The sequence below is a fragment of the Ochotona princeps genome, chromosome 15, assembly GCF_030435755.1.
Source record: "Ochotona princeps isolate mOchPri1 chromosome 15, mOchPri1.hap1, whole genome shotgun sequence".
NCBI lineage: Eukaryota > Metazoa > Chordata > Mammalia > Lagomorpha > Ochotonidae > Ochotona > Ochotona princeps.
The window spans coordinates 50610436-50624578 of NC_080846.1; the positions used below are offsets into that span (position 1 = coordinate 50610436).

Consider the following 14143-nt stretch of genomic DNA (forward strand, 5'->3'; position numbering starts at 1 on the left):
AGATCTTCCATTTGCTAGTTCTCTCCCCAAATGACAACAGTCGACCTGGTCCTTCCCAAATCCAAGAGCTTCATCTATATCTCCCACATGGGTGGCAGGGGCCCATACATTTGGGTCATCTGCTGCTGCTTCCTCGGGTGCAGGAAGCTGGATCAGCAGTAAAGCAGCCAGTACTGCCATGAGATACCAGTATCACAGGTGTTGGCTTAACCTGCAGCGCCACAACACGGAGCCCTAACAGTATCCTTAGTCATGGATAGGACTTTAGTGGCTGTGTGGTAGTCATCCTGTAGGTAATTAGAAGGAATTTGGGCGGGGCTTGGCAGCGTGGCCTAGTGGCTAAGGTCCTCGCCTTGATCCCATGTGGCTGCTGGTTCTAATCCCGGCAGCTCCACTTCCTCTCTCTCTCTCCTCCTCTCAGTATATCTGACTTTGTAATGAAAATAAAATAAATCTTTAAAAAAAGAAAAAAAGAAAAATAAATAATCAGAATAATGTTTTCCCCCATTCCTTCTTTTTTTTTTTTTAAAGATTTATTTTATTTTTTTATTACAAAGTCAGATACACTGAGAGGAGAGACAGAGAGGAAGTGGAGCCGCCGGGATTAGAACCAACGGCCATATGGGATCAAGGCGAGGACCTTAGCCACTAGGCCACGCTGCCGAGCCCGATTCTGATTATTTTTTTACTAGAACAGCAACACCGCCATGAACATTGCACACACTTAGGTAGAACTGTTAAACATATTCCTGAAAGTAGGCTTTTCTTACTCAAAGGCTATATCTAATGTTACTTTGCATAAAATCATGTTTTTTGTTAATCTTATTTACTATGTTTTTAAAGATTTATCTATTTTTTAATTTGAAAGGCATATTTACAGAGAGGAGAGATAGAGAAGGTCTTCTATCCACTAATTCATTCCCCAAGTTGCCACAGCGGCCAGAGCTGAGCTGATCTAAAGCCAGGAGCAAATAGCCTCTTCCGGGTCTCCCACGCAGGTGCAGGGTCCCACGGCCTGGGGCCTCTTCGACTGCTTTCCCAGGCCACAAGCAGGGAGCTGGATGGGAAGCAGGTCCGCCAGGACATGAACTGGCATCCATATGGGATCCCAGCTCATGCAAGGCAAGGACTTAGCCGCTAGGCTATTACACTGGGTCCTGGACCGGTATCTTATTTCACCTCAGGAAAGACAACCAAGGAAGCCTTCCGTCTCCACTCAGGACAGCCAGCAGGGATCTAAGAATGGAGGATGAGTTTTCTTGATACTCTTTTCTAACACCCTCCTCAGAATGAAGTCACGTTACTACGCAACGAGGTGGCTCAGTTGAAACAGCTACTATTAGCTCATAAAGACTGCCCAGTCACTGCACTACAGAAGAAGACTCAAGGCTATTTAGGTGAGTTGCTGTTTAGGTTGACTTCACAACTGAAGCCAAGTCAGGCAGCCAATATGTGCATGAACCGAGTCGTTGTCTCAATTGTGTGCAGTGTCATAACCCGTCCTGAATGTTCTGGAGACTCAGACTGATACACGAGTAGCCCTTAGGGAACAAAATCCGCAACACAGAGTTACCTGGATTCTGCAGCATGGTGGGGGTGAAGGCGTTGAGCCGAGGAGAACGCAGAAGAAGCTCTCAAGTCTTTTCCCTGGGGATTACATCTACCCACAGCTGAAAGGAGTCAGCCACAGCCCCGTGTGGATTAAGCACCATGGGGTGCTAGTCCAAATCATCAGTGGAATGTGATTAATTGGGTGCCTATTTTGTGTTAGGCACTCTACCATCCTCTCAGTTCTCTCTTGAAATTGATATCACTTCCTTTTATATGTGAGAAAACTACACTCACATCAGGTTCCTTGCCTGAAGTTACAAGACTAGTAAAGTGGTACAGCCAAGATATATATTCAGTTGTTTTTTGTTCTGAGACGATGTGTAGGCCTAGAAAAGATTTAAATGGCAGCTTTTTACTTATTTGTTTGTTTGTTTATTTATTTATTTATTTATGAGGCAAAGCGGCGGTAGACTAAAAGCCGTTATCCACACTCACCCCCCCCGAATGCCTGCAAGTGTTCAGGACTGGGCCAGGCCTGGGCTCGGGGCCAGAAACTCAATCCAGGTCTGCCATGCTGGTGGATGGAGTCCAGTTCCTGGAGCTGTCACCACCACTTCCCCAACCTGTATTAGCAGGAGCCAGAGATACGTGTTGAATTCAGGCATTTCCACATGGGATGCAAGCACCTTAACCTGAGGCTAAACCCCTGCCCCTACTGGTGTCCATTATCTTTTCTAATGACAGACTAATGTTGATTTCAGCTTGTAATCTATGAGTACAATAAAAGAATGCCAAAAAGAGATGGCTGCAGAGCTGTGCTCAGGACAAGCTCTGCTCTGAAGTTGAAATTACTGTGAATAATTTGCTTATGGATAGTAAAAGCTAATAAATGCCAGTTTCCCTTTGAAAATTAAATAAATTCACAGAAATGTTGACTATCAAATTTTGTTATATTGAATTATTTTCCCACTAGCTGTCTTTATCATGTCGTAGACGTGTTCCCATAGAAAGAGTAACCACATGACCAGTTTTAAGCATCTCTATTTAAATTTTAATATGTACTTCAGGGTACATTCATTCATTAAGCAGATATTGATTGAGTGCCTGTTCTGTGCCAGGCACTATATTACATGCTGGCAAGCCAAATATATTAGATTAAACCCCTGCCCTTGAGGAGCTTATATTTTAGTAGGTGAGACAGACAATAAATAAGACAAATAGGTAAAATACGGTATGTTGGATAACAGTAACTGCTGGAAGAAAAAAAAAAAATAAACCAGGGAAAGGTAATATGAAATGTTGGCAGAAGGACTGAAATTTTAGATGAGGTAGCATTTGAATAATAAAGACCTAAAGACGTGAACGAGCCAGCCCTGCATCTGTGTGGGCAGGAGACACAGCAAACACAAAGACCAGTGCGGGAGTGCTCCCAGGACGCTCCACGCACAGGAGGCGGGGGCTGGCCACAAGGCCAGGGAGGGGGCAGGAGCACTTCTCACAGGGTCTCAGTCACAAAGCCTTGGCTTTGACTCTGCACTCAGGGTGGACCACAGGGGGTTCTCAGCAGCGAAGTGAGCCCACCGATGTGACTTCGATTTAAACAGGATCAGTCTGTTCGAGACAGCGGGGGCAAGAGGACAAGGGGAAGAGGCAGACATCCCACTTTGGAGTCCATAGAAATAATACAGCCTTGGACTAGGATGGCGGCAGTGGATGTGGTAGCAAGAGGTTGCATTCAGGACGTGTTTTGAAGTTAGACTGATGGGTGTGATGACAGTCCACCCTGCTTATGTGAGAGGAAACAAAAAAGAGAGAGAGAAAAAAAAATCTTTTTTTTCAAATGTACCAAAGTCTTCAGCTGCAGCAACCACAAGAATGGTCATTAGTTGAGGGAAAGCCAAAGAGGAATTGGTTGGAGAGAAGCTTTCCTTAGGAATTGTTAGACTGGCAGCTGCAGATATCAAGTAAGCTTCTGCTCATCTGTCATGCACAGGTCAGAGGAAAGGCCAGGGCTGCAGTGCTAAAGGATTCATTTTTACATCTGTGGAACTGGACCAAGTCCCCAAGGGAGAGGGCATAGCTAGAAATAGAGAGGGCATCCCAGGACTGAGCATGCAACATATCCAGGCTAAAGAGAATCCACAGAGATGGGGAGGAAGCCAGGGAGGACAGAGGAAAACCAGCTGAGTGCCGTGGTCTGTCAGCCTAGACAAAAAGGCACTGAAGTGACCAGCTGCTGCAGCTCCCAGGGACAGACTGAAGCAGACAGGAGCTCAGTCGGCATGTAGTCCACACAGCAGTGTAGCGCTCAGTCCCTGCAGGGACGCTGACAAGCAGTCAGCCCATTAAACTACTTATTCATTACAACTGGTTGTAAGAAGGTGTTTGGTTCCTGCCAGCTGGTGTAGATCTTATGGTGGATGCTTACCACAGACAAGTAAGACATCGTGTCCAATTCTGAGAAAAGGAGCTGTGGCCAGGGAGCCCCTGGACTGGCAACTCCCTGAAAACAGGGCTCCCGTTTTATTTGCTGTAGACCCCAGAGCCTGGCCCCTGGATGGCGTTGAACACACATCTGATGAATAAATGAGCCCATGCTCTGAAAGCATGGAGAGTGGGACAGGCAGTTTCCTGAGTGTAACAGGAAAGTTTGCAGAGGCAGCAGTATTTAAATCCTGAGAGAAGACCCAAGCATTCATCAGGAGGTCAGAAATGGAATCCACTCTAAAGGTTTGCCTTCACTCCGCGCATGACTATTTTGGCAGCAATAGAAGTGACAAGAGGTTCAGTAACATGGCGTGGAGTTATCTTTGTGCAGTCTAGATTTTTGTGTAGTGGTAAAATACTATACTCCACTTGTGATGTAGCAGAGATCATGGGAAAGGTTTTTGTTCTGAAGATTTTTATTTATTTTGATTGGAAAGGCAGATTAAAAGAGAGGAGAAACAGAGAAAGATCTTCCATCCCTGGTTCACTCCCCAAGTGGCCACAACAACCGGAGCTGAGTCACTCGAAGCCAGCAGCCAGGAATTTCTTCTGGGTCTCCCTCCCATATGCGTATAGGGGCCCAAGGGTTGCCATCCTCCACTGCTTTCCTAGGCCACTAGCAGGGAGCTAGATGGGAAGTGGGGCAGCCAGGACACCAGCCGGTGCCCATATGGGTTAGCCAATTGAACTACTGCGGCAGGCCCAGAATATGTTATCAACCATGAATAACTGGCCAGATGTCTGCCGGGAGGATCTTCTTTGTGGTATTACATATTAACCGAACTTTGACCAAGGACTGGATGTTTAGAACATCCTGTGACTGTAGCTTGAGCCTTATCAGGCTTGTCTTCTGCCCCCGTGGGAATTAATGTGGGAATTAATCTGAGAAGATCACAAAAACGAGACTCAGTTTAAACTTATCTTTGAATATATGAATGAGAAAAAATGGGTTCCCAGCAGGGGCAGTGAACCACACACGGATGCCAAGCCTCCATCCTTCAGATGCAGAGGGTTCCCTTGATGGGGAGGGATGGAGCTGACTGTAGCCTGGGTTTTACTTCCCTTCTCCCCACTTCCCATTCTCTAACCCACAGTTTAGAAGCCAGGGTTCATAGAACAGATGAGTTTCTCAGGGGCTCCTTTAGAACAGGCAGGCCTGCCCCTTTGCCCACCATGCTCTCTAACCGTCTGCTCTCTGCTCTTTGCCTTCCTGCCCAGCAGAAAGCCCCAAAGAAAGCTCAGAGCCGACGGGGTCTCCAGCCCCTGTGATCCAGCACAGCTCAGCCACAGCCCCCAGCAACGGCCTCAGTGTCCGCTCCGCTGCCGAAGCCGTGGCCACCTCAGTCCTCACTCAGATGGCCAGCCAAAGGACAGAACTGAGCATGCCCATGCAGTCGCATGTGATCATGACCCCACAGTCCCAGTCTGCAGGCAGATGATGCCTCCCCTGGTGGAGAGGTACTCGGCCAGAGCTTGCCCGCCCAAGAGCCAAGAGAGATGTCATCTTACCACCTCCCGTCTGCCTCTGACGTGGCCTTAAGGGGGGAAACGTTGTGTGTTGTGAGTATGGACAGAGGTGGGCTTTTCTCTTCCGCCGCATGGTCATGTCTGTCTGACACCTGTACTGGGGCTTCCCAGCCCCAGAGCCACATAGCTCATCCCCCCAGCGTGAGGTTCCTGATGTACCCACAGCCAAAGGCCTTTCCAGATGGTCTGGACAGTTGCCCGCCCCATGCACGTATACCTGTCTCTTTTAACACTAACCCTTACAGTTGTAGGTCGGGTGGTTTTCTCAGTTCCCTTGTCTCTAAGCCATGGCTGTTAGCTGTTCCTTCCCAGTGTGCTACTTCCTGCTAGTCGGAGGCTAAATCTGATGGCTCACTGCCCACTGCCCAGCCCCTGCCTCCCCATGGACTCAGGACTTTGTCTCCTAGCAGCTGCTTATTTACCCTGTCTCCCCTTCCTGCATTCTGGCTAGAGCATCTACCTGCAGAGAATGCAAGGTCACCTCTGATGTATGAGGTAGCCATCTTTTCCAGCTCTTCCAGAAGCTTTATTCCTTCCCCCTGCCCGCCACCAAAGAAAAAAGAAAAGAAAGAAACCCAAGAGTTCTAGTTCCTTTTCATCTATTTCCAGAGCTATCTGGGTACCTCGTTTTGTCTCTTGACTTTACCAAGGCTAGTGACGGAGTCAAAAGACCACTAAGCCTTGGCAACCTCATCTTGTGGCCTTAAAAGATACTGCCTGGTGGCAAAAGCGGAAAGAGCCCAGGATCTGTCTGATCCCCTCTCCCCTTCACCCTCCTTCAGATGAAATCCAGGGGCAGCCAGGGACAACGGAGCTCAAAGCTCCATCAGAGTCCCACACTCATTGATTCAAGGTCACCACCCAAAGCATGCATGCTGCCCTCATTGGTCATCTTTCAGCTCCCACCTCTCCCTCCTTGCCCTGCGCACACCCCACCTGCCTGCTGCTGCTGTAACTAAATGGGTCAGGTGCAGCCCTCATGGAGGCTGACATTTAAGGGACTCTTGCAGTCCCCAGTTCTTCCACCACCTCAGACTCACACATCTGCCTTCTCTTCTAAAGAGAAGTGCCAATCACCTCTGGGACTGCTGTCTTACTAGGTGCCTAGCCTGGCAGCTGGCTCTTCCTGATCCTACACTGTCGGTCTCTTGCACTCAGTTCTGCTCTCTGCCCCCTAAATGTAGTTCTTCTCCAGGACTCTCAGCATGATAGCCAAGGTCCTGAGTGAGTTTTCTTTCTTCTTTTTTTTCCCAGTGTATTTTTATTTATTTGAGAGGTAGAATGACAGAGAGAAACAGAGATCTTCCATCTGCTGGCTCACTCCCCAGAAGGCTACAATAGCCAGAGCTGGGCCAGGCCAAAGCCATAAGCCAAGAACTATCTTCAGGTCTCCCACATTGGTGCCAGGGGCCTAAGTATCTGGGCCTTCCTCCACTAGCCTCCCCAGACGCATGAGTAGGGAGCTGGATCAAAAGCAGAGCAGCCAAAGCTGCACAGGGCTCCGCAGAGGAGCCCAGGGCGTGGCCTGCCTCGGGAAACTTACGACTGCCTCTCAGTCACTGTCACCTTGAAGAGTTGTGTCACGAAGAGAGAAGCTCATTGCTTCTTCTCTTCTTTCTCCTTCATTAGGACCGCTGGCCTTCCCTGGGCTCTAACTATGCGATTTTTCCATGGCCATCAAAAGCACTCCAGCCAGAGGCCTGTGGCTAAGAGAGGTCAGCTTTAATAGCCCTTCACCATGAAATCCTTCCAGTTGTCCCAGAGCCACCTTCTGCCATCTGCCCGGGTCATGAATATTTTCTCCATCTCTCCTACCTCCGCCTCAAAGACCTGCCAGCTTCCTTCTTACTACATCTTCCAGAATTGGCTGTAGGAGAATGAGAAAACATTCTAAGTGATGCGCTTCCCATTTCCGAGTGAGAAATAGGTGATTGTGTTGGGTGACTTTGCTTCCAGGTCCCCCTTCCTGCCTTTCAGAGCCGATGCAGAACAAGCTACCCACAGCTCATCCTCTGCCCACAGGGCCTCTACAAGAACAGCCCCCAAGGTCATCAGACTAACAAATGCGTGGCAGACTGTCACAGGCAGGTTGCCACCTGCAGGGTGTGCACTTGTCCGTGAACACCCACAGCCAGGCCTGGGCTCAGGGCTTTTCCATCTGATGGAAGCTGCCTGGGATTTTATCCTGCCTTAGTTTTCGCTTCCTTTGTTATTGTCTGGATTTCCCACCGGCAGCCTTGCCTAAAAGCTTGATTGAGTTTATGACTCCTAAGGAGCCTCCCGAAGACCCTGGACTATTTCTCTATCCCCCATCAGTCAACTGTTTTTAAAATTAAGAGTCAGCGGGTCAGAACATCGCACATTCTGCTAGTGTTAGACAGCAAACTTACAAGAAAGGTCTGTTTAGTCCCTCAGCTCCAAGGTCCACTTCTCTTGAGTCCTTGGTTCGTTTTCATCCATGGAAGGTAGTTTGGGCACCCAAGCAAGGGGCACTGCCAGAACCATGGCAATGGAATGCGGGGTCCAGGGACAGGACCAGAGCCATGCAGCTCCCTGAGGGGGTCTCCTTCCCTTTCCCCTCCTCCAGGAAGGCGAACTGTTGCTCCCCCGAAGCTGCTCTCAGACCTTGTTACTGCTGCCAGCCCTGTAGCCACTCACACCTCTCCTTGGTCTTCTGGACTCATGTGGGCCAGAATTGAATAGCCTGAAGCCTGCGCAGCTCCCAGGGGCCTACAGGAAGGAGCTGGGAGTGGGGACAGGATGGAGGCCCTCTCCTCGCCCGCTTCCAGAGACATAGCCGGCACAAGGTGTCAGAGCCACGCCTTCTGGTTTGCACTCTCCTTTTTCCCTTAAAAGCTGGGTTAGAATTGGTTTAAAAAGCCTAGAGGCGCCTGTGCTGTCGGGAGGCACAGCAGGTGTACACCTATCTCCCCCTGTTGACTGTGCCCCCAGATCCAGCTGCCAACGCTCTGCCGCTGTGCTTGGCTGTGTAGAGTATAGGTGTCAGTGACAAGAACTGGTCTCACCGCCCTTGGCCTGGCTGCTTGTTCCTGGCTCCCTTCTCCAGTCACTGCCCCCAGCACTGCCCGTGCTGTAGCTGGAGTGCTGTGCCCAGCTGCGCGTGTTGAACCATCTCCCTCTCTGAGGAGCAGGGAGGCTCCCTGCTTCCCCACCCCAACAGGCTCCTTCCAGGTGCTAGCCCTCCGAGACAGTGTGACCCACCAGAAATCTCGTCTCTCCTAACTTCCTGCCTATCCAGAAGTCATGGTCTCCCATTAATGCTGTATGTTGTTTGGCAGGAAGGAAAGATACCATTTCTTCTGTTCTTTGACTCCATAACCAATCCGCCTAGGCGCCAATTCTAGCTCCTCCACACAGGCCTATTTTGTGCTTTTTCTGCTTGTGTTAGGCAGGATCAGGTCATGGCAGGAGCGGAACAGGTGAGGATCCCAAGGCAGATGAGGGGACCCCACTGCACCGCAGCCTCCCACAGCCCTAAATATCCCTCTCATCATAATGAACTGAAGCTTCCATGTTTCTGCTTGCATGTGCATATGAAGGTAAATCCCCACCCCCACCCAGGTGAGAAGCCAGCGGTCGCTGCAGACCCCATTGGCGCCCTCTGCCCTGGGGATGTGGTGTCTCTATGGTCAAGTCTTCCTCCAGGATGAGGAAAGGCAGGGGAGAGCAGGGCGGGTGAGGCAGCCTCAGTCCACTGCAGAAACAACAGCTTTGTCCTGTTACTGCCAGGGCTCGTGTGGTTTCTGTAATGGGGGCAGGAGGGAGGCCTCGCCAGCATCAGCTGCTGGCGGCCATGTGCTGGCCGGAGGCAGCCGTGAGCACCAGTTTGAATGATTTTTACACTCCGAATCACTGTTGCCTGGGCATGTGCTGGAAACACACCTTCCCCGGGCCCATTCCAGAACTGTTGCCTCAGGAACTCCAGGCGTTTTGGCCAAGCACTCCAGATGAGTCCAGTGCACACTAAAGTTGGAGAAGCAGTGCCTTAAGGGCAAGCTGGGAATTCCTTAACAGGGTGTTAAGGACCTTTTAAATACCATCCTCTGCCTAATCAATCAATCAATGACAGAGTTTTCCACTTCTTCCAGTCCCTTCCTCTACTCCCATTCAGTCCCCCTCACCGCCACCACATCACTCATCTCAGAAGTTAGGTTGGTCTTCCTCCTAGAACTTGCACCTGCATCTTTGTGGACAGAGGTGTCCTGTCTCACCCTGTAGACTGGTCACCGCACTTGCTTGTCTCATTAAGGACCAGCCGGTGCATTAGCTGTCCCTTCCCACACACACACCTTCTGGGCAGGGAGGGGAGAGGCTCCGACCTGAGGGCGGAGGTTGCGGCATCCCCACGTAGAGTCTGCTGAGAAGCAGCAGTGTGTATCTATGATTATATCTCTGTTCAGCTATATATTTTTGACATGTAGCAACACCTCTCCATCTCCCCAAGGAACTCACCCTGGCGCTGGCTCTGCACAGTCCAGGGTAGGCTTTGATGGGTGGGAGGACACAATGCTACAGGCTGTTTTGTTACAAACCGTCTCTGCCCTTCCCTGCCACCCCATCCAGCATGACCCCTGTGAGCAGGCTCTCACGATCTCCTGGGACGGGCCGAGGCAGGGGCTTTGCTCTTCATCCTGACTGTCCCGCCCTCCCCCTGCCATTTAGCAGTTACCCCCAGCCATGCCTTTCCCCCTCTCCTGACATATATTGTGCCTTATTTATGCTGCAAATATAACATTAAACTATCGAGAGAACTATTTAACGTCTGATGCTTCTCTGCTCCCATCCACAAGGCACGCCATCCATGGCTCTGGGAACTCAGGGACTTTCCATGTGTGATCTTCACTCCCTTGCTCTTACTTCTCATACTGGGAAGACAGAGTCTAGGGAAGGAGAATGATTTCCTTAAAATACGGCAAGACGAAAGGCAAGGGACCAGACCCTGGGCAAGGAGTGCTCACAGAGAACTTAACGTGTGATGTGTCTGAGAATGGGGGAGCAACTGAGGCCAGTGACCTATCAGCGCTTGTAATCCCTTCCCTCCCCCCTGCTCAACACTTACAAGAAGTTTCCAGCATGACTGGGAAGGCACAGACACAGAAGTGAAGCCCTTGGTGGTAAGGGGCAGGAGGTGGGTCTGGAAGCAGAGGTGGGGTCTGTATGAGTTCCCAGGCAGAGCATGTGCAAAGGATAGGGCACAGGTGTTGGGAAGTCGCTCTTGCATCTGTGGCTGTCTGAGAACAATAGGCCAGTGAACTACCTGACAGAACAAGCCTGCACCCCCATGCTTTCCCAGTGGGACTGAGGCAACTTAGCTAGCTGATGGCAACTGGTTGTTAGGGAGAGAGATCTGCCCCCAGAAAGCGGGCAGGCCAGTGGTGGAAGGAAAGAAAGGAAGTTGCTACAAGAACTGAAACCAAGACAGGGAAGTTGAGGCAACGTGAGTATAACTCAGAAAGCAAGCCAGTGCAAGTATGAGTTAGAATGGTTAGGCCTGGCCAACTTCTCAGCATGGAAGAGGCCTGTCTCCCCAGCCCAGCTCCTCTGAAGCAGACTAGCTCAGGCCCGCTTGCCGGTGGTAATCTGAGCCATGCTGGCCTGAAGCAGCAGGTTGCCAGCACCAAGTGCTTGCCCATTTGCTCACTCTGTGCCAGGTGGAAGAGCAGGCAGTCTGGGTTGGGGTCTGTGTTCACAGCCGCCTCTAGGGATGGGAGTGGTTGCTTTGGGTTTTGTTTTTAAGATTTTTTTTGTTGTTATTTTTTGTTTTGTTTTGGAAAGACAGATTTACAGAGAGGGGAGACCAAGAGAAAACTCTTCCTCTTGCTGGTTCACTCCATAAGTGGCTGCAACAGCTGGAGCTGAGCAGATTTGAAACCTGGAACCAGGAGCTTCTTCCAGGTCTCCCATGTGGCTGCAGGGTCCCAAGGCTTTGGGCCATTCTTGACTGCCGGATGGGAAGTAGAGCAGCCAAGATACAAACTAGTGCCCATATGGCATGCTGGCATGTGGAGGGGAAGGACTTTATAGCCACTAGGCTACCAAACCAGGCCACCCCTTGTTACGACAGGGACGCCCATGTGACGTGGAGGCCACTTCCCCCAACAACAAACTGTCACCCACAGACTTGATGCTTCCCTGAAAGAAGCAATAGCTGCAATATAGGATGACGTCTGTTGGGACTGAGACCAAATATGGGACAGAGCTTAGGAAAGGTGCGAGCTGCCTACAACTGCCCAAAGCCTGTACAGATCTCCATATCTAGTTGGTTCCTAGATGCTTTGCTTTAAAGGAGGGGAGGGAAGCAATGAACTCCATCTTCAGACTTGAGAAGGGCTTTTTTATACGTAAAAGAGATGAAAGACTTAACGGACCAAGAGCCCTGGCAGAAGCTACGAGGATGTGGAAGGTGCACGTGCGGAAGACAGGCTCCAGAGCTGGTGAGTTCCCCAGGCGTGGGCTGTGCAGCTGCCATTCACTCAGCCCTGTCCAGTGCCGAATGAGTAACAAACGTCATCCCAGGAGACGCTCACCCTGCAAAGTCATCCTTTGTAATGTCCCCATGTCTTGGGAGAGGAAACACTTAAATGCAGAGACATGGAGAGCTGGTCCATGGATGGGTTGAAGGCTTTCTTTCTGTCACGGTGCCCATCCATTGTGGGAACCAGGGTTAGAAGGAAGCAGGGAAACTACTGTTCTTAACACAGGGTTCTTTATTTGATATTTAATTTATTGAGAGGCAGAGAGAAAGACACACACAGACCAAGGTGCCAACTGCTGGTTCACTCCTCCAAATGCAAGCAATGCTGGCATGAGCCAGGCCAAAACCAGAAGCCAGCAGCTCAACCCAGGCCTTCACATAGGTGGCAAGGATGCAAAGACTTCGGCCACCACCTGCTCCCTTCCAGAGTGCATACTAGTAAGAAGTTGGAATTAGGAGTGAAGCCAGGGCTCAAACTCGGACCCCCTGATACAGGACTTGGGTGTCTCCACTGCTCAGGCAAATGTTTACTCTGCAGTAAGTTGCTTCCCTACTCCAAAATGCATGAGCCAGGGCCAGGAGAAAGCAGCAGTGACCACAGGCAGATGGGACAGAGGGTGGTGCAGCCCTATAGTGTCACACTTGTGCCTTGGGACCTCTCCACCCTGCCTCACCATTCAGGTTGGAGGAACCGGGAAAGGAACCGGGCAGGCGCCTGGCAGTACAGAGCAGTGGCCACAAGATGGCAGCAGCGCCCTAGCTGTGGAGGGTGGCTGCACCCACAAAGGTCTGAAGTCACCCCTTGCTCCCTCCTGTAGGCAGATCTCAGGGTGGGGACACTGCCGTTTGAAGCTTCCAAGCAGGGAGGGAATAGGCCCTAGGGAGACCCATTGCCCACCTGTCCCCTGGCCAACCCTGACCTGAATTCTGCTCTTGCCCTGGGTAGTGGCAGCCAGCTCCTTCTTGCCTGTGCTTTCTGGTTCAAGTCCAGAAGAGAGGTGATAAATTGACATTCTCCAACCTGTTGAGGGATTGGGGGTTCTTACAAGGCCCCCCAGGGCCTGGCTGTGACAGAGTGTCTGCAATTCATGATGTGTCTTGAGCTCTTGAGACAGGATTTATGCATCTAATAAAGTCTGCAACTCCAGGCTTAGGGGCTGGGGGTGGGAGCTGAGAGCAGGAAGTCCCTCCAGAGGCCCTGAGAGGGGTGTCCCAGGTGACTCTTAATGGAACCCTGCATTTCCATCCCTGTCTACAGACAGCCCCTCGGGCTGCTGCTGAGGGTGGGGGGCAGGGGGACAGCAGGTATAAGAGGCGGTGGGGTGAAGCCCTGCCGAGGCAGCGGGTGGCATGGATTCCAGGCGAGCAGCCATGGTCATGCTACTGCTTCTGCTGCTGCTGAGCGGCTGGGGCCACAGCGAAGGACCAAGGGACTGGGACGGAAATGAGCTCTTTGTGGTAAGCTGAGACCCTGGCCCCATGTCACCATCCTCCCCAGCCTTGGCCGAGCTTTCTGCCCTAGGTTCGGACATGCTCTGGCTGCTGGGGGGGTCTTTGCTGTGTCCTCACAGCTAAGAAAACGGGTCCTCAGCTCCCTGCTTGTTGCGCCTGGATGCTATCCCCTCCCTGGAGCCCGGGGTGGCTGTGCAGCTCGCTCCCTTCCCACTCCATACCCCTCTGCCCAGGAAGAAGACAGTGGGGCCCGGGCAGTGCAGGACACCCACAGCACCGGGTCCCTCCTGCGCTCCCTGCTGGAGGCCATGGAGAGACAGGGCCGGAGCCCAGCCTTCCAGTTCCAGCCCCAGAGGTGAGCCTGAAAGGAAGGACCCACGCATGGCAGGGGCTGGGAGTGACAAGGACAGGGACAGAGGAGATGGGAAGGGCAGGGCCTCACGCCAGGGTGAATCTCTCCCAAGGTTTGGCAGAAACACCGGGGGACCATGGAACAACCAACGGCTGCGTCCCCGAGGGGGCCAGGGACCAGGTTCCCAGTTCTGGAGCCTGGCCACACCCCAGCGCTTTGGGAAGAAATGACAAATGGGTCTTGCCACAAGGAGGTGTCTGCGTTTCGGGCTCACACAT

The 14143-nt window shown here is 51.4% G+C and overlaps 2 protein-coding genes across 4 annotated transcripts in view; both read left to right on the top strand.

Moving 5' to 3' along the window:
* Positions 1 to 6109, top strand: part of LOC101530922 (cyclic AMP-dependent transcription factor ATF-7) — a 97265-nt gene extending 91156 nt beyond the window's left edge. For 2 of the 3 annotated variants that reach the window (XM_036492307.2, XM_058673273.1), the window contains 2 exons: positions 1289 to 1397; positions 5260 to 6109. In XM_036492307.2, the coding sequence (XP_036348200.1) occupies positions 1289 to 1397; positions 5260 to 5477 (327 nt within the window). In that variant the 3' untranslated portion in view covers positions 5478 to 6109. Of the gene's footprint in view, positions 1 to 1288; positions 1398 to 5256 lie in introns of all 3 variants that reach the window. The other variant, XM_058673272.1, reaches the window with a different exon arrangement.
* A 6744-nt stretch (positions 6110 to 12853) lies between these two features.
* On the top strand, positions 12854 to 14105 carry NPFF (neuropeptide FF-amide peptide precursor). Its single transcript, XM_012926301.2, has 3 exons — positions 12854 to 13519; positions 13747 to 13868; positions 13978 to 14105. The coding sequence occupies exons 1-3, from the start codon at positions 13412 to 13414 to the stop codon at positions 14093 to 14095; spliced, it is 348 nt and encodes a 115-aa protein (XP_012781755.1). The 5' UTR covers positions 12854 to 13411; the 3' UTR covers positions 14096 to 14105.
* Positions 14106 to 14143: the final 38 nt, after the last annotated feature.